The sequence below is a fragment of the Miniopterus schreibersii genome, assembly GCF_964146895.1.
Source record: "Miniopterus schreibersii genome assembly, chromosome: 20".
Classification (NCBI taxonomy): Eukaryota; Metazoa; Chordata; class Mammalia; order Chiroptera; family Miniopteridae; genus Miniopterus; species Miniopterus schreibersii.
Genome location: NC_138122.1, coordinates 15315133 through 15335111, shown reverse-complemented (window position 1 = coordinate 15335111; position 19979 = coordinate 15315133). Strand labels below are relative to the sequence as shown.

The following is a 19979-nucleotide window of genomic DNA, read 5'->3' as shown; positions in this document are numbered from 1 at the left end:
TTGTTTTGGTCCTGGCTTTAATTCAGCGTAATTATTTTGAGGTTCTCTTATGTCACCCTGCTGCCTCTAATGTTGACATCTTATATAACCATAGGATAATTATCAGGGATAGATTAATAGTGGTGCAGTAATAGTCACTAAATTACAGATCTTACTTGAATTTTACCAATTTCCCCACCAATGTCCTTTTCCTTTTCCAAGATTCTATCCGGGATCATCGCATGGTGCATTTAGTTATACTTATGCTACTGCCATCTGTAATAGTTCTCCAGTCCAGTCCTTTGACCTTTACACCCTTAAAGAGTATCGGCCAATTATTTTGTAGAATGTTCCTCAGTTTGCATTTGTCTGGTGTTTTCTCATGATTACACTGAGATGTTACGTATTTTTGGCAAGTATACCAAAGAAATGATGCTGTGTCCTTAGTGCATCTTGGGATTCATGATGTCAATATGTCTAATTGGTGATGTTTACCTCCATCAGTTGGTTAGGTGGTGTCTGCAGGGTTTCTCTTTCATTTTATAGTTAATATTTTCAGGGGAGATACTTTGAGAAGATGCAAATCCTATTTCTCAAACTTGCCCACTAATTTTAGCACCCATTTCTGGATTTTTTCTGTAACAGTTATTATTGTGCTTCATGCGTAATGGTGATTATCTGTTTTTCTTTTTCCTGCTATATTTGTTAATTGCAATTTTACCATATGAAAGAGCTGTTCCTCCTCCTTCATTTATGTATTTATTCAATAATTTGTATCATTGTGGGCTCATGGATATTTATTTTACTGGTTATATTATAGTACTCCCTTTATTTTATTATTCAAATCATTCTAGCTTTAACCATTAGGAACACCTTCAGATTGGCTTCTGTATTGTTTCATTGGCCTCATCTTTTTGTACTTCCTTATTTTGAGGCACCACATGATATGTTCCATGTTAATCTTATATTTTCCTTTCTCCAGTCCTGTAATCAACCACTTCTGAAGGAGCTCTAGTTTCTTTTATTGGTGAATGGTATTTAGAAATCAAGATCTGGTGTGCTCATTGCTTCCCATGTTGCCTTTTAAACCAATATAACTAAAGTTTCCAAATCAGGGCAGGTGTATTGAATAGGTGTTTTTTTTTTTTTCAAAGAAAAGGTAGCTCAGTTTGTTGTATTAGTCTTAGTGGAGGTAATAGTATTTATTAGGTATTAAGGCATAAGGAGGTGCTTTTGAGGAGGTTCTTGAATGGAAAAGGGAAACTGTCTAAGCACCTCTTGAATTACTTTTTATTGTGGTTTATTTAATGTGAAGTATATTTCTGTAATGTCAAGTGTGCTTATAGCAAAAGCTAGTTCTAAACAATATTTTGGTAAGTGCAACTCTGTTCCCTGTTCATTCATGTGGATAATTACGTATTGGCCATAAAGTAGACCCCATGGTATTTTCAGATTTTTGTATATGCTGTCTTAACTGTTTTGACAGACTCTTAAAACTAATAGTTTATAATTCTACTGACATGTGAATTTGAAATACATGTGTTATGGAGTTGGTTTTGATGTTCTCATCATTAGGTACATAACTATGTGACTTCTGTGAGGTTTTACTTTACTGCATTTTCTGGGCAGTCATTTTCAATTGAGGACACATATCAGAGTCACCCTTGGAGCCTTCTGAATTACAGATCAGTATCTGAACCCTACTCTGGCCCTTCCAAATCAGAATCTGCAGGGATGGGGCTCAGATACCTGCATTTTTAATGGTTCTGCAGGTGATTCTTATGTGCTTGCCTGATTAAGAATGACTGCAGAAATTTTTTTCCATTGGGAATTTGGGGGGTTTTCAAAGGTCTCAGTATGTATCACATGCGAATATCAAGATCCAGCTATTATCTAAAGTAAAGAATTTGTGTGGAGGCTCAAGCTTCTGAAAAGTGGGGTGATATTGAAAGATATTAATGGAGAAGAATGGATTTGGCTCCAGAAATGTGGGTTATAATATTACTTGAGTTATTAGGATTGTGACTTTGGGTAAATCACTTAACTTTTATGAACCTCAGCTAATGTCCTTACCTCATAGGGTTGTTAGGCATTTTAAACTAGATAAAGTATATAAAAAGCCTGTAGCTGACATTTAGAAGATACTTAGTTAAATAATATTCACATATTCATAAGGAACATTGGATTTGGATCTCTTAAATTTTGGATACTTGAGAAATAAATCATTCTATTTGATCTGCTCAGATTTATAATCAGTACTCCCCCACACTCCCCCCACCCCCATCCTTAATCTTGCAGCTCCTGGATCTCCCAGGTATCATTGAGGGTGCCAAGGATGGTAAAGGTAGAGGCCGTCAAGTCATTGCAGGTAAGTGGTCCAGCGCCACCATCCTGGAATATAATTCCTTTACCAGGTACTGTTCCTTTAGATGGGGGCTGTGGGCTTGGAGATAATATAGTGAAGGGCATAATTTTACCTAATGGGCATAGTTTTACCTGATTCTTACCTTAATAGAATGTCAGAACTTGAAGGGACCTCAGATCCCCATTTAGGAGAAACACTAAGGACAGGAGAGGTGAAATGCTTTGGTCCAGTGTCCCAGTGTTCATGGAAGATTTAGAACTAGAACTGAGGTTTCCTGACTCCCACCCATGCTTTTCCTTCTTTTTATTTACGGTAACATCTTATAAAAGGCTAATCATAAATTGTAACAATCTGCTACCCCACCTCTCCTCACCTTCACTGTCACTCCCCTTTGGCAACTATACTGTCAACTCTTCAACTGTTTCTTCTGCTACTTACCTTTATACTTGTAAAAATTATGCTTTAATTGCTATTTCATGGTTAGTTAATTTTAGATACCATCTTTTGTTTTTTTTTATGGTAGAGAATTAACTTTCTTTTACTCCATACCTCTTTTCCCATTTTTTCAAAGAAGTTTTATCACAATTTTTAGTTAAGTCATCAGTCATGGTTTACATGATTATGTCATATCTATATAACTTTTATTCAATGCTGAATATGTAGTATATTATGACTTGCTGTTTTTTCTCCTGAAATGTGTTTTTGAAATTAGTTTTCCATGGAGTAAATAATTGGTTATTGTTTTGTTTATTTTTCTGTTTGCTAATATTTTTCAAATGGTCCAACTGATCAAATGCCTATCGGTCAACATTTTTCTAGGTACTTAAATACAATTTCAGAAATAATTTTATTGTCTCTGGCTGGGTAGCTCAGTTGGTTAGAGCATCTTTCCAATACATCAAAGTTTTGGGTTCCATTCCTGGTCAGGACACATACAAGGAGCAACCGGTGAATGCATAAATAAGTGGAACAACAAATTGATGTCTCTCCCTCTCTCTCTCTCTTTCCTCTCTCTCTTCCCCCCTCTCTCTAAAAATCAGTAAATAAAAAAGCGCCCCTAACCCTGACACTACCCTTCTGCACCCTTTGTCTTCATGGTTCAACAGTCTGGATTGGCTGCTTTCTAGATCACCACTGTCCAGTAATGGAAATGTTCTGCAGTAATGGAAATGTTCAGAATCTGTGCTGTCTAATATGGTAGCCCCTAGGCATGTGTGGCTGTTGAACACTTTAAATGTGCCTAGTGCAGTTGAGGAACTGAATTTTACACTTTATTTAATTTTAATTAATTTAAATTTAAATACTCACAGGTGGCTAGCAGGGTCTGTATTGGACAGTGCAGCTGTAGACCTTTTTGCATGGCTGTTATCCTGAGATTTTCTTCTGTGTTCTTGTGTGGGATCCCCTGTTTCTTAGAGTCATTGTTTTTACTTTTTGGGGGCTATTGTTAGATTTTGCTGAAGTATATTCTTTAGTAACTTCCAAAGAAAGGGTAAATGATAGGCAAATATTTCTTTTTTTCCATGTTTGAAAATATTTTTATTCTACTCTTATATTGAATTATTAATTTAGCTGTTTTATAAAATTGGTGATGGAAATGTTCTTGATTGCTATGGTGATTAGATAGGTATATATATGTGTTATCAAACCATATGCTTAATTTGAGCACCATTTATTTTTTGTAAATTATGCCTCATTAAGTTGACTAAAATATGCTAACCCGATAATCTTATTCTTTTAGAATTCTTACTGTTTTAAATCTTTTAAAACTTTCATGGATTTAGGTGATTGCTTGTTCGTATCTTCATTCTGACTTGTTTTTATACTAATGAATCTAGATGTTGACACATCTTCTAGACACACTAGTAGAAAACAAGGCATACATTAGAAATTGACTTCTGGCATAAATCCTTGTTAATCTTAAGAACTTCTCATGTGTCTGTGTATTTACAAAAACATCCTTTGTCTCTTAAGTGCAGGAACTCCCCCCCACTTTTGAGTATTTGTATTCGTTAAATCTTTAATGAACTTTGCTTGGGTATAATTTTTATTTTTTAATTCTTCAGTGGCCCGAACGTGTAATTTGATCCTGATTGTTCTGGATGTCCTCAAACCGTTGGGACATAAGAAGATAATTGAAAATGAATTGGAAGGCTTTGGCCTTCGCTTGAACAGCAAACCTCCCAACATTGGCTTTAAGAAGAAGGATAAGGGAGGCATTAATCTCACAGCCACTGTAAGTGGAGAAGGTGATATGGGGCAGGCTGCTAAAGATATGGGGGTGGAATGGATGAGCTAAGGGACAGTGGCGTTTGGAAATTACCTGACTTCTAGCACTAATTGAAGTAACACAGTTACCTTGTAATGACTGACAAGAATCAAGCGTAGGATAAGAGTTAGTCTCAGATTTACCTTTGCAACTCCATTTCATTTCATCTTTTGGCTTATCTGTTTGAGGTGGTATGGGAGTATTGACCAATCTGATGCTTGCATGAAGTAGATGACTGCCAGTGTCATGTTTTTATTCATTCAACAGAGATTAATAGAGTGCCTGCCGTGGGTCAAGCATTGTTTTAGGCTCTGGGAAGTAGATGGAAGAGGGAGCAAATTAGACAAAAGTCCTTGCCCTATATACTAATGGGGGAAAGTAGCAAACGAAATTGAGTAAATATAGTATATTAGATGATGATGAATCTGAGGACAAAAGTAACTAGGGAAAGGGGATGGAGAGTTGTGGTGGGAGGGTTGCAGTTTTAAGTAGGTTGATCAGAGAAGTCTTCATATGAAAGAGTGAACCAAATGGGTATCTTAGGAAAGAGCATTTCATGTAGAGGAAGCATTCATGGTTCTGAGGTAGAGCATGCTTTTGCATGTTTGAGGAACAGTGAGCAAGTAGGAGAATAGTAAGAGATGAAGTCATAGAATAATGTGCTTTTACTTTCAGGAGTTGGGTGACTGCTGGTTGGGTTCCATTCTGTGGAGTAAACATGATTTGATTTAGGTTTTACTGGAATCAGTTTGGCTGTTTGTTGAGAACCAACTGAAATGGATTATGAGCTGAAGCTGAGAAACTATTTAAAAGATTATTGCAATAAGCTAGTGAAGTGAAAGCTTCTTACACCAAGGTTGTGATGGAGATAAAAAGTGGTTGATTGTGGAAAGGTTTTGAAAGTAGCTGATAGGAATTACACGTGAATTGGATGTGGGCTGTGAGAGAAAAAGAAGATTGGGTGGTGGTGTTTTTTGTTCTAAGCTAGAAAATGTACTCTTATTACTAAAATGGTGGGACTTTGGGACTTTGGAGGGGAGGGGAAAATCAGTATGTTCAGTTTGAGATGCCAATTAGACATCCAAGTGTTGCTGTTAAACTGTAATTTGAGGAATGATCTGGGCTGGGGGTATGAAGTTGGAGGTTATTAACTTGAAAGTCATACGTTTAGCTGAGACCACTAGGAAGTGAGTATACATGGAAAGAGGTTCAAGGATTAAGCCTGTGCCCCTCTCCCACCGCCCAATGATTAGAGGTTGGGAGATGGGAAGAATCAGCAATAACACTTCTCAGACAAAGGAGAAGAAAAAACACAAGTGTTTGGAATATTGGAAGCCAAGTAAAAGTGTTTCAGATAGGAGGAGTGATCAGATACAGTCGAATGCTGCTTCTAAGTTGTATAACTGAGGACTGAGAATTTCCTACATTTAACATCCTAGAGGTCCAGACAATTTAAGTGGCATAGGTTTAAGCTGTTCTGTCCAAAAGATCCTTTCCATTATCCTGTCAGTGTATTTGAATTTGAGCATTCAATATTTTTATATCTCAGGATAACGCTGCCATAATAAAGTACCATAGACTGGGTGGCTTAAATAACAGAAACATATTTTCTGTTAATTGTGGAGGCTAGATATCTGAGATCAAGGTATGAGGAAGGTTGATTTCTTCTGAGTCCTCTCTCCTTGGCTTGTAGATTGCCTTCTCTCTGTGTCTTCATGTGCTCTTCTCTCTCTGTGTCTGTCTCCTAATCTCCTTTTCGTGTAGGGGCATCAGTCACACTGGATTAGAGCCTACTCATATGTCTTTAACTTAGTTACCTCTTATAGACTCTATCTCCAAAAAGTTATATTCTGAGATACTAGGACTTCAACATATGAATTTGTGTGGGGGCTGTGGGGATACTATTCATCCCATAACACCTTCCTTAGAGTTTGAAAAGATTTTTAATTTTTAAGTATTTCCTACTAAAAGTCAGTTACTCTCATCCAGGATAGCAGTCTTTAGAAATGAGTTTGCACCTTAGCTAGGGTTATACAGATTCATCAATGGATACTTTTGGGAGATTGTTTTGCTCTCTGACCAGTCATGGTCTTATTTGCCCATTCAGTGCCCTCAGAGTGAGCTGGATGCTGAAACTGTGAAGAGCATTCTGGCTGAATACAAAATTCATAATGCCGATGTGACTCTGCGTAGCGATGCCACAGCGGATGACCTCATTGATGTGGTGGAAGGAAACAGGTATGGACCGACTCTTCAGTCTGGTGCCCGAGTTTGAATTTGAAGCCTGTTAATGGAAACAGCATTGAATCATGAATCCGGCAGACATTGATTCTAACTCCAGTTGTGCTACTCTCTGAAATATTAGTGGACCTTGGTTTCTTTAGCTGTAAAATGAAGGGTTGGTCTTGATTTCTAATATCCTCTTTGCTTTGAAATTTGATTATGATGGTCAGATTCCCCATTTCAGTTAGTTGCTTTGAACTAGGCTGTCCCCTAAGCTCTGTGTCATATGGTGGTTGAAGAGAGTAGTTTCTCAGTCTTCGCTTCCAGAATTAATCCGTGTGAGAAATCCTATAGTAAGGCCCGGCTGGGCATGGCTCAGCGATTGAGCATCGATCTAGGACCCAGGAGATCGTGGTTCGATTCCCGGTCAGGGCACATGCCCAGGTTGTGGGCTTGATCCCCAGCAAGGGGCGTGCAGGAGGCAGCCGATCAATAACGACTCTCTCATCATTGATGTTTCTATCTCTCTCTCCCTTCCTCTCTCTGAAATCAATAAAGATATAGTAAGAAATCCTATAGGTTATCCTACAGAACTCAGAGCAGGCCGGGCTGTGTCTGTTCTCCAACCTAAAGGTACATAGCTGAAACCCTAATCCATGAAATATTCGTATTAATATTTGAAACTGAATAATAATTGAAACCACTGTTGAAATTATTCCTAGCATTTGGATATAATATTTTCTTGTTGCTTTCCTGTTCATTTGTTCCTATTTGTTGGATCAGTTTATTTGATCCTCATTTGAAAATAAAGCCAATGCTTTGATTTAGGCATTTTATAAGTGAGGCAATTGAAGCCTGAGAATTTGTGGCCTGCCTAATTATTACTAACCTTAGCTGCCACATTGATTGGACATTGGGATTGCAACATTGCCAGATACTGTATTAAAAACTTTTTTTCTTTAAAAATTATCATGAAATATATTATTAGAAATATACTTACATTCTTACAATTCTTAAAAGAACTTCGTAGGAAATCATCTCTGAGACTTGCCCAGGGACATATATTTAAAAAGTGACAGAGCTACAAGTAGATTCAGTATGTGTGACTCCAAAACTTGTGTTCTTTTCACTGTAGCATGTTCTCTCAGCTGCATGGCTGGAGTTAGGGCCTGGGTTTTGTTACCTATAGTTCACTTTTTGTATGTTCGACTTTATTTTGGTAGGAAGCTTTTTGTGTGTGTGAGTTGATCTGCGTCTTATGATCCCTTTTGAGAGTCTCTGATTTGGGGTTCTGGGTGAAGGGGTACTGATCATCAAACTGACAGCCTTGTCAATAGCTCCAGACTAATGTCCTGTTTTTCTTTAATAGAGTTTATATCCCTTGTATCTACGTGTTAAATAAGATCGATCAGATCTCCATTGAGGAGTTGGATATCATCTATAAAGTACCTCACTGTGTACCCATCTCTGCTCATCACCGCTGGAATTTTGATGACCTTTTGGAAAAGATCTGGGACTATCTGAAACTTGTGAGGATGTAAGTCTTAGTAGATAGGGTAATATTGCTTTGGGAATTAAACCAGACTGTCCTACAGTGATATCCTCTGGAGCTCATTAACATAATGTCTTTTTGGAGATATAATTAATTCCTATCTGCTAGGCCGTATTGAGGACACTTTTTTTCTCAAGTTGGCTATTATCTGCATTTATTCTCAGAGTGATGGAGGATTGGTTTGCATTTAGCACATGAAACATTCCAAGAATTAGGCAACCTCTGCTTCATCTCTGTTTTAGTTACACCAAACCCAAAGGCCAGTTGCCAGATTACACATCCCCAGTGGTGCTGCCTTACTCCAGGACGACAGTGGAGGATTTCTGCATGAAGATTCACAAAAATCTTATTAAAGAATTTAAATAGTAAGTAACATGGGCATGTATGTGGTGACTTCTTTTCCCTGTGAGCTACTGATTTCACTAGAAATTCTTAGAGCATTAAAGAAATCGGTCATCAGGAGAGTTGCTGAAATGCTTGTTTGATTTAGAACTCTGCAGTGCCTTCTTAAAACTATGTGAAGTTGGAGCAGGAAGAGCTCTAGAAGCCTATTCTGGTTAGAAGGGCTGACAGTACAGAGGGCTCTGACTTTATTTGTTAGTTCATCTTAGCAAACACAAATGTTAATTTTCCCTGCTGGCATCATATTGACCTCCACTGGGTACAGTCCGGACCCCTCTAAACCTTAAGCAATGGTAACCCCCCCAGTCTCTTTCTCATACTTTTTACTGCTGAGAGGGCCTACAGGTAACGATAACCCACAATGAGCATCTCATTATTCATTTGTTAATTTTAACATTTATTTATTTTTTTGTTAATCCTTACCCGAGGATATTTTTTTCATTGATGTAAAAAAAATTTATTTTAAATATGCCTTTATTGATTTCAGAGAGAAGAAGGGAGAGGGAGAGAGAGAGAGAAAAAGAGGGAGGGAGGGAGAGAGAGAGAAAGAGAGAAATTAGTGATGGGAGAGTCATTGATCGGCTGCCTCCTGCACGCCCCCTGCTGGGGTTTGAACCTGCAACCCGGGTATGTGCCTTGACTAGGAATTGAACCTCAAATCTCTGGGATCCTAGGTCGATGTTCAACCACTGAGCCATGCCGGCCGGGCAAACCCATGCTTTCTTAATTTTAAGCTTGTCTTGTCACACTTCTCATTTGTGTTTTTTCTTTCTAAATTGGCACTGCAACAAGAGGAACTATACAACTTCCAAAAAGTCTTTGCTACTTTGTATGTGAGGGCTCTAGTGTGCCACATTACTGGGGAAGCTAAAACCTCCGAGTTTTGTGTGTGATTCTTGACTGGGGAGAGGGGTTCTTGGCTGTTGCAGGACTGTGGCTCTTAAGAGCTGAAATGCTAAACCTGAGCAGAAAGGTGGCACTCAAGTAGTTAGGAAAGAAGCTAGGTGATTATTTATACTTACTGTTCTTTTTTCTCTTCCATACAGTGCTCTGGTCTGGGGTCTCTCTGTGAAACACAATCCTCAAAAAGTGGGTAAAGACCATACGTTGGAGGACGAGGATGTCATTCAAATTGTGAAGAAGTGAAACCTTCCCCCTCCCTCACTTGCTGGCCAACCACTGCTGCTTTCCCCATGACCAAGCAACTTGCCCCAAGCCCCTTCTGGCTTTGGCAGCCACTGGATCAGGATTCAGGGGAGGGAAATGGAGGTACCCAAACTGGATCTTCACTTGTCTTAACTTAGTGTCACCTTGTGTGTTGAACTGCATAAAGGACCTGTAGGCCAGCTGGCTATGTGCAGTTCATGTGTCATTGTCAGAATTTGTTTTGGGGTGGACTAAATGTGGATGGGCATGTATAGTGAGGCAGCTGGATAAGGGGTGCTTGGGAACTTGGTCTTGAGTGTGAACTGGATAAGAATGTGACTGTAACATCTTATTTGATGTTTAATCATGGGAAACCCTTCCAACTGGTGTGGCCTTCAGTCCTTTCAAGTGGTCTTTCCTAGATGATGCTGAAGGACTGGAAGTTAACTGCTTATTTGCAAACCTAGCCCATTTGGGAGATGATGTATGGCAATTGAGTAAAATACTCTGACCAGGCATATTGGAGTTTGAATTGCCGGTTCACCTCTAATTGGCTGTGGAACCTCAACCTCTGTAAGCCTCAATTTCCTCATATAACATGGAAATAATAATAGCACTTACTAGAGTGGAGATTGTTAGTATTAAGGGATATGGTACTTGTAAAATGCTTAGCACAGTATCTGGCATATAAGTACTTGGTGAATGTTGACTCTTGTCACTGGTCCCTTTCCTTTACCTGGACTCCTTGTCTGCCCTAGTCAGAGAACAGCTGTCTATCACTGTTAGGCTGAATGTTGAACTGAACCGTGCTGCCAGGTGGGCCACTAAGTGTCTCCTTTCCTGTAGCCCAGCCTTTCTGCTTGAACCCCCATGGCAGTCCTGGCCTCAACCACATAACCTGGGTGAAGGCATGGAGGCAGAACATTGCAAGTGAGGCAACCAGTGTGATCAGAGCAGGTTTGTGTATATACATAATGTGTTATGTATGGAGGTGGGAAGTTAGGTTAGGAGGGATGGCATCAGGACTACTTGAGAGGCTACTAAGGGTATTATCAGGTTTTGGGCTGGGAATAAGGGATTTTGAAGAGGTTGCTCTGAAAATGGGAAGTTGGCAAAAATTTTTGTGGTGGACTGGCTAGTGAGAATATGGACAGAGGGAGGGTGTGGGCATGTAGGTACAGAGGAGAAATTTAAAACTAGTGACTGACTTGCTTTTTAGAGGAAGAGAAGTCAAAGATGATTTCATTATGGATTACAGGGTTGATAAAAAAGGGAAAATCAGGAAGGGAAACAGATTTGCAGGAGGGAGTTTGATTATAGATGAAGTGAGCTAGAGCTAGCAGGTTGTGAGAGATGCAGATGTGGAATTATACACGTATTCAGGCTTTTCTAGTACTTGTTTCTTTTGCTTTCTTGGTGACAGTTGTTTCCCTCTGATAGTCTTCCTGGAGCTTGGGCTTAGCACTGTCCCCAGACCCAGAAGATAAGCCCCTCAGGCCTGGTGTCCTAGTCACTCTGCCTTGATATCACTGGTACATTCATGATAGAGGCCATACTTCTGGAGCCTAACTCTTCAGAGAAACATTGGCTTTCTGAGCTATGCTATTTCCAGGGAGGTTTGCTCTCTAGCCAGAGCATTTATAGGATTTGGGGGGAATCCTCATCCACAGATTCACTTTCACTGAGCAAGAACTTAGCTCTTCCAGGATGTTGGGGAGAGAAGGTTGCTGAAATCCAGTTATCTAAGGCCTCAGGATGTGTTTTGATTAGGCATTCCGTTATTCAGTACCCTCCCCTCACCCCATCAGTTGCCCCCTGGTACTTGAGTGCATTATCTTACCCTTCCTTTCTCTTTTTGGGTTCAGACTTGGGAGTTCTGGGAAAGGGGTACAGTTTTGTGTTAGGGATGCTGCCTGGGGTAGGGCCACCAAGGAGGTCATTCTAAAGGCTTTCATAGTGGTTTGGCTGTGACACATCAATTTCCTGTGCTATTACATGTTTTTTCTTTCCTGATCTTCTTTATCACTGATAAGCAGACTCACTAATCTGTACCATTAATTAGTTAGAATCCTTTTAGCTATATTTTAATAACAAACACTAACTGAAAAGGAAGGGAACTTGATCTCTCACATAAATTGTCTGGAGCTCAGATGTGCTCATGGCAGCTGTCACTGAGTATCCAGATTCTCCCGCCCCCCATAATATATTTTTGTTGACTTCAGAGAGAGAGGAAGGGAAAGGGAAAGATAGAAACATCAGTGATGAGAGTCATTGATCAGCTGTCTCCTGCACACCCCCTGCTGTGGATCAAGCCCAAAACCCGGGCATGTGCCCTGATGGGGAGTTGAACTGGGATCTCCTGGATCCTAGGTTGATGCTCAACCGCTGAGCCACACCCCGCTGGGCCAGATTCTTAAAATTAAGCTACTCCGTCCACTCCACTGCAGATTGCTGGCTTTGCTGGGCAACTGGTTCCCCTGTCACAGAATGTCTGCTGCAGTCCCAGGGTCTGCATCAGCAGCCAGAGGATAATGAGGGCTGAGTCTTATTTTTTGGGGAAGCCATTTCCCAGAAGCTGCCCAGGCATGTTATACTTGTGTCTCATGGCCTAACTTGGTCACATGCTCATTCTTGAATCAGTTGTCGGTAAAGGGAATAGAATTACTGAAGAATCAGTTTACTCCTATAAGTTACTGTTCCTGGGTTGTGTTTGTGCTTCTCTCTTTAATTTACAAAGAAGGGCTAGTGGACCTGACTTCCTTTCCATCGTAATAGAGCCTGGCTTATAAGACAATAGCTAATAGCTATCTTCTGAAAGAAGGCCGGGCTGTATTCTACTTTACTCCCCTCCCCCAATTGATAATGGCTCTTAGCTCCTGGAAGACTGCATTAACTTCTTCTTCCATCCACTCCCTCCTATACACCAAAACTGTTTAGTTAAAAATCTGTACATTTAACTTTTACCTAGGGAATTCAAAAGAATTCTAAACATAGGGTCTATTTTCTGAATCTGAGGAATCACACAGAGAAAATCCTATGGGAAGGAGGATAATGAAGTTGTACCCAGAAGAGACAGACCTCATGCTCAATCCACAAAGCCAGGTTAAAAGGTGACCTGCTTTCTTATGTTCCTGGAAGTATAGGGCAGAGTGGGCAGCTCCAGGTTTATAAGCAATACCTTTCACACTTAAGACTCAGGTTGTTTTCTTCCTCTTGCAGTCAAAACCCAACCACCTTGTCTTTCACCTGTGAATCACAAAATGGCCTCATTATTTGACCCTCTAGCATAAAGTCAAAATAGCTTTGATGGCCATAAATGGGCATGTATCGAGAACTTGGGAAAATTCAGTTGAGCTTGAGAAGTATAAGTGTCATCACCTTAGATCAGTAGGACTGAAAAATCTTCAGTCAGAAAAGGGGATTCAAGACCATAGCTATAGTATTCTGGGAGAATCCTCTTCAATGCTGTGCATGTAATTAAGGTGAACAATGAAAATAATTGAGTTGAGGAACAAGATACAAAACACAAGGAATCAGTTAACATAAGCATCAGAATCTCAAGGGAATTTCTGTATGGAAAAAATTAGACTTTAATTGATTTAATCAGAATTGAGGCCCTGTTTTTCCCTATAGGGGACTTAGAGCTAAACAGGATGCCAATAAACTATTTACTTTTGCTCCAGTAAACATGGATTTGTTTGGGAGAAACTACCACATGCATGATTACTCGATAAACAAATTGTTTACTAGGTAGGTTCAATCTAGAAACTGCTCCTTGCCCGGTACGGCGTGGCTCAGCGGTTGAGCATCGACCTATGATCCAGGAGATCAAGGTTTGATTCCCAGTCAGAGCACATGCCCGGGTTGCAGGCTCGATCCCCAGTAGGGGCCATGCAGGAGGTAGCTTGGTCAGTGACTCTCTCATCATTGATGTTTCTCTCTCTCCCCCTTCCTCTCTCTAAAAGCAATAAAGACATATTTTTTTTAAAAAATCTGCTGTTAGCCACAAGGCTGCCTATAGGGTCAAAACTCAAGAAAGAAGGCCATAAATTCTCTTACTAAATGAGATAAAGTTCAGTGCCATGGTTTTAAAGAAAAATTAAAACTTCATTTCTCTCAAGGAACCTACTGAGCCTCATGGGTGAGCTGGTTGGAAATGAGGAGGAAGGAATTCAGGAATAAAACACAATAATGCCATTCACTTCACTCACACACCGCATATGCAACTTTAATCAACAACAAAAAAGTCCCAAATGTACAAGTGAAAAAAATCCAAACTGTTGACACAGGCATAACTACTATCAGCTACTTTTATGTACAGCTGTATAAGTTCAAAAAAGCTATCCTATACGTATATACAAAAATTGTTTATACACAGGTCTGTACATAAGGGTCTATACATTTATTTCCTCAGAACCCTTAGGTGCCACCTCCTGGTGAAGACACCAACACTTCATTCACATATCTTACAAAAAAAGAAAGATTATTTCTGGCATTGACAACACTGTGCATCCTGTATTCAGACCATGTAGGCTTTCATTAACTGGTTAAGATCCTTCAATCATGCAGACCACACCAGATGCCTAGGCCTCCTAAACAGCTTTGCACAGGGTGCTCCAAAGTAAAAGCCTGTAAACCAAGCAGTCATGACCAGGGTACCACCACAGGTCCAGGGTTAGGTGAGCCTGCCTGCCTTGCTCACTGTCGATACTCTAATTCATCTACACTGATGACTTTGGCAGGCATGGAGGGCAGGGGCTGCTGTAGCACATCAGAGCCAAACCATTTGGCAAGGCCCACTGGGGAGCTGCTCCTCTGGCTGGGGCGATGTTCCAGCTGGGAATGCACGTGGGGCAGGCCCGATCGGCTGGGCACATTCTGTGGGGTTGTCTGAACACTGACAGCTGCTGCCTGGGAACCAGAGCCTGGAGGATGAAGAACTGTGGGGATAAGAAGGAAGGGTTAGAGCAGGAAGGGGAAACCACTACATCAGGCCCTGTTTCACTCAACTCTACCCCTAAAACTCCAAACAATTCTTTACCTGATGATTTATTCTAGGAAATTCCTTTGCAAAATGCCAGTAGACCTTGGAAAGCTGAGCTATTCAGAAGCCGCCACCCACATTGAGAACCCATCCTAAATGACATGACCACTACTTCCCACAGCAAGCAGCCACATCACAGAAGAACTAACATTAGCTGGTGAGAGGGCATCTACTCTGTGCAGTCCCCTATGTTGAACCTTTGTTGGAAGGACTTTCAGCCCCCTCTCCAATGAGGCAAAGGACAAAAAAATGCCAGAGCACACTTGGCTCTCCCAGTTTTACAGGAACAGGAATTCCAAATCCTGCAGAGGTTGGTTTACATCATCCTAGTCTCTGGTTATACCCTTATCCCAGTCTTGCAGAATAAGTTAATGAATTGTCAGTGTCAATCCATCCCCTTCACTGGGAACTCGTCCAAAGCTTTAAGCCTATTCATATTCAGGTCACCCAGCTCACCTGGCCCATTCCTGAACCCTCCTCAACCCACCTGAACGCTGTAGCTGCTGCTGCATCATTGCCAGATGCAGAGGTGTCCCAGGACGAGGGTTTAGGAGAGGGTGACTAGTGGCAGGTAAAGGGTAAAAGGGCTGACCCAGGATTGGGCCAGATATTCCCTGTAAATGAGTCAGATCCATCCCAGGAGGAAGCACACCTGTTGGAAAGGAAGAAACTGATGAGAAATAATCTACCTGGAGATTTCCAAGCTTGATTGCAGTGCTGTTGATCTGAAAGTTTATTAAGAGTGAAAAATGCTCAATCTAGCTTCCTAATCTTTTAATGGACTAAGGCAGGGATGGGGAATCATTTGGTCCAGCCATCACATTAGGGGTGAGTTAATTAAATATTTGACAGAATACAGCAGGCTAATTTTTAAGTTGATAATTTTGTATGGCCCACAAATGATGTTATAAATGTCCAAATGGCCCTTGGCAGAAAAAAGGTTCCCTACCCCTGGACTAAGGGGTGGACTGGATTGGAACCACTGCCCACCAGTTAGATGAAAAACTCCACTAACATCTTTCTAGGGATGAAAACCACAGCACAGCACTTTACCAGTTCTAGCAACTGTTGTCATGCCAGGTCAGAAACTCACCAGCTTGGAGCAAACTTGGAAGATGCTGTGGATGTATTCCCTGGGCCAGCATCCTTTGGACCAACCCTGGGTGAAGCTGGTGAGCAGGCCGAACGATTGGGACATGGGGGACAATGGGAACTTGGTGGACAGGACGGAGAAAAGGTGTTCCTGGAACTGGGGATGCCAAGGTGGGTGTTTTTCTCCCAGTTGCTTTAGGTCGATAATCTTGTTCTTTGGTGTAACGGTTGGTCTGGGACAGTGGGGTGGAACATGAAGACCGCTGCAACGTTGACAGTTTGGGGTTTGTAGTGGGAGAATAGTCTCGATCAGCACTGGGCACAGAGTTGGATGACAAGAGGTTCTCTGTAGGGATCCAGACAGAATATTTTTGGGGTTGGCAAACTTCTCCCAAACACTATCCTCCCAATGATCCAGTACCTAATTTTTTGGAAAGCTCACAATCTTTGATTCCCCTCAACAAATTTAGAGGACTGCATAAAAAGGGAACATCAGTTTGCCTTAGGAATAGGCCTAGTCAAGGTCATACAAGTAGTCAGGGACAGAACTGGGAGCAGACCCCAAGTTTTCCAGTCTTCAACACTTTGCTGGAACAGAGTTTATCTTTGCAGCACTCTAAAAACCCAAAGGCTCTGAACTTAAAAAACAGTATAACTCTTAAGCCCCCATTTTTATTCTTAAAATCCTTTCAACCCAGTTATAGTTATTGGGTAAGTGAGCCTGGCATGTCAGGTCTGGTGGTCTAACTCAGCTGGGTACCTTGCTCTGCCCGTATGGCTGTGGTCTGGATCTGTGTGGGAGCAAGTCCTGTCCTAGTTAGCTGCTTGGGATTAACATGCTTTTTAAAAGCATAAGATAAAAATCAAGTAAGTAAAATTATGCAAATCCATCGTAACAGAAAGTTCAAATAGCAATTACAGTCTGGTGAAGGAATCTTAACTCTTTTTAAGTTAGAGCGACAGGATTACCCTCCCCCTCCCCCAACAACTTCCTCTAAGGCAAAAAGCTCTTATACCAATACTCTAGACCTGTGTAAACCTAACTTACCAGAATGTTTCACCATGTCCTTAACAATCTCAACTGTACAACTTCTAAAAGCCTCTCAATATTTATGTACTTCTAAAAGGCTTTGTACACTTCCTATATGCTTCATCCATTGCACAGCTTTTGTTGGAAACTTAAGTCTCCATAGACTGGAGAGAACCTTTCAGAAGTAAAACTGGTTGAACTATATTAATTTACCAAGTAGATGTACTAATAATTCATACTAAAGAATCTGAAACTATAGCTCATCCCTTCCTGTCTAATACTAGCACTCATACCACTATTAGGTTGGTCAGAGTTTTCAAGTGGCTAAGTCACTATGAGCTGGCCCAACCCTTCTCACTGTCAAACATAGAAATGTGGTCTAGAGCAGCCAGGGATCTTGCCCAGTGCTTTGCAGAGAATCAGGTCAGGTTGGTCAGCACTCAAACCCGTGCTCCCTCTCTCACATACCACCTTGGGCAGTACACCCTCAACAGCTCTGCAGTACCTTCACTGGCCTTGTGAGTGTCTTCTTTATTGTCACCAAGAGCTGCTTTTCCAGATGCTGGCTCGTCCTTGCTTTTCTCTTTGCTCTCATACATCTTACGAATCACTGAGGTAGGGGTGAAGGAAGGAGAAAGCTGCAGAGTACAATGATTTGTATTAGCACATTTTCTAAATGCCTTTTGCTAATCAAGGCAAGATTAACTGGCCAAACTACTCAGCAAGTTGAAGAGTTCCCTTATTGGCTACATGTGACAGAGGCCAACACCAATGTTCTGGTCTCTAGCTACTAGAGGTAAAGAAACAGGATAGGCCAAATAGATGGTGGCCCAATGCATCATCCCTTGCTCGCATCTCACTTTCATAAAAACCTAGACTTAGTTGTATATAAAAGTAGTTAAAGCACAGAGCTTCAACCTACCTGCCTGTATCTGTGGTAATGGGGACCTGCCTATGCCGCTGCCAGTTCCCCAGCCAGGGCATTAGGCTGGGAAGGGGAAGAACATGGCCAGAAGTACGCCCTGGAGCAGTAACACTTCCAGCGAGGAAAGGACATTTCAGAGACAACCTCAGAGCCTAAATTTCTCTATACAGCAAGTCCTCACTTACCGATATTGATAGGTTCTGTGACTTTGAGCTAAATGACATATAATGAAACCAATTTTACCATAGGCTAATTGATAGAAACAAGTTATATCTACAGCATCTCATCAGCATTATAAACAAATGACACTGAACGAAACATAATTCAAGGACTTGTCATACTCCTACTAGAAAATTCAAAATTCATATTTTCTTCAGCTACTAGGATTCACCATTTGGGGTCATTTGTTCCCATCTCTTCACTGCTGATTTCTACTTTGACGATTTTACCATGCATGCAACTTTTTTCATTAACCAACCCAAATCCTTGATAGCAGGAGACAGGGCATAAATTATGAACAGAAAAGCTCCTTCTGGACCCTGCATTCAAGGTGCTTAGTGCAAAGACCTACTTGGGGTCCTGAACACAAGAGTAATAGTTTTCCCCACATCTCTCAGCTTTAACTAGGTGATAAAAATCTGTGGGGAGCCTGGCCAGCGTGGCTCAGCAGTTGAGCATCGACCTCTGATCCAGGAGATCAAGGTTTGATTCCAGGTCAGGGCACATGCCCAAGTTGTGGGCTTGATCCACAGCAGGGGGCATGCAGGAGGCAGCCGATCAATGACTCTCTCATCATTGATGTTTCTCTCTCTCCCTCTCCCTTCCTCTCTCTGAAATCAATAAAATATATTTAGAAAAAAAATCTGTGGGGAAACTTAAAAAAAATAATGCTGGCACATGAGTCAGTTGTAAAATTAATCTTGTCTCTACAAATAGGCAAGCCCTTCTGTTCCAGCAATATCAGATCTGTATCTGAATTTGTGAACTTGCCATGTTTCACTGGACTCCCCATGATCCAACTTTAGTCACCCCATTCACCTCACCTCCTGTCTTTGTTCCTGTCTTCCCCACTCCAATTGTTCACTTGTTTGAACATACTACAATATCACCTGTGTATTCCAGCCTATACTCGCTATCTGCTGGAACACATTTCCCCCAATGTAGGGCCTTTAACTAGAACCCTAACAGACTGAAAGGGGAAAATCTCATCAATAGGTATGAAAGACTATTAAATCAGTTATTCCTGTGGAAGGAACTCAAGGACATTTAAGTTACAGTGATACAACATAGGCACAACCGAACAAGGAGAAACCTAGAATCCTAGAAGTCATTCACAAAGGCAAAGGTCACTGACCATGCTTGTGATGGAGGCGGCAGGGGCAGGGGAAGAGGAATTCCCTCTATGCACGGGTGCTGGTGACTTCGTCACTCGCTGTTGCCTGTGAACAAACCAAGTATCAGTGTAAGCCCCAAGCTGCTCAAACTCTTAAGTCTTGAAACCACAAAATACTCAAGATCAGCCTAGCACTTTAACATCCCTTTCCCTTATCCAATTCAACTTCCCAAGCATTTACTAAGTGTCTAAATATGCAACACCACATGCTAAGTTCTGAGGGAAGACAAAAGCTTACTGAAACATGGTCCTGGGCCTTGCAAGAACTCCTGTCTAGTGGGGGAGATGCTTATTAACCTAGAACAAACCAAGGCATTCAGATATTAGGTACCAAGGTGTAATGGCAAACTGAGGGGTAGAAGGAATGACAGGATACTTCTATTGAAGGGGCTGTGGGAAAGCTTCACTGGTAAGGAGCTGCATTAAACTGGGTGTGACCAATGAGAAGCTACAAGATGGAGATCAATGATTTAGGTAGAAGGAACAGTTACAGGCCTTGGGAAGGCCTTCGGAATGTAGGGTTATCCACGGCTCGTGTATAGTTTATTTGTAGACTATA

The 19979-nt window shown here is 41.1% G+C and overlaps 2 protein-coding genes across 11 annotated transcripts in view; one reads left to right on the top strand and one right to left on the bottom strand.

The window, feature by feature from the left end:
- Positions 1-10893, top strand: part of DRG1 (developmentally regulated GTP binding protein 1) — a 36508-nt gene extending 25615 nt beyond the window's left edge. For 4 of the 5 annotated variants that reach the window (XM_081122873.1, XM_081122872.1, XM_081122874.1 and 1 more), the window contains 6 exons: positions 2278-2347; positions 4411-4580; positions 6721-6851; positions 8206-8373; positions 8631-8753; positions 9837-10150. In XM_081122873.1, coding sequence (XP_080978999.1) covers positions 2278-2347; positions 4411-4580; positions 6721-6851; positions 8206-8373; positions 8631-8753; positions 9837-9936 — 762 coding nt within the window. In that variant the 3' untranslated portion in view covers positions 9937-10150. Of the gene's footprint in view, positions 1-2277; positions 2348-4410; positions 4581-6720; positions 6852-8205; positions 8374-8630; positions 8754-9836; positions 10151-10782 lie in introns of those variants that run through there. The other variant, XR_013997792.1, reaches the window with a different exon arrangement.
- Positions 10894-14133: 3240 nt separating this feature from the next.
- Positions 14134-19979, bottom strand: part of EIF4ENIF1 (eukaryotic translation initiation factor 4E nuclear import factor 1) — a 40424-nt gene continuing 34578 nt past the window's right edge. For all 6 annotated transcript variants that reach the window (XM_081122869.1, XM_081122865.1, XM_081122867.1 and 3 more), the window contains exons 15-19: positions 19382-19466; positions 17608-17740; positions 16074-16418; positions 15468-15632; positions 14134-14876 (exon numbers count right to left, since the gene is read on the bottom strand). In XM_081122869.1, the coding sequence (XP_080978995.1) occupies positions 14635-14876; positions 15468-15632; positions 16074-16418; positions 17608-17740; positions 19382-19466 (970 nt within the window). In that variant the 3' untranslated portion in view covers positions 14134-14634. The remainder of the gene's footprint in view (positions 14877-15467; positions 15633-16073; positions 16419-17607; positions 17741-19381; positions 19467-19979) is intronic.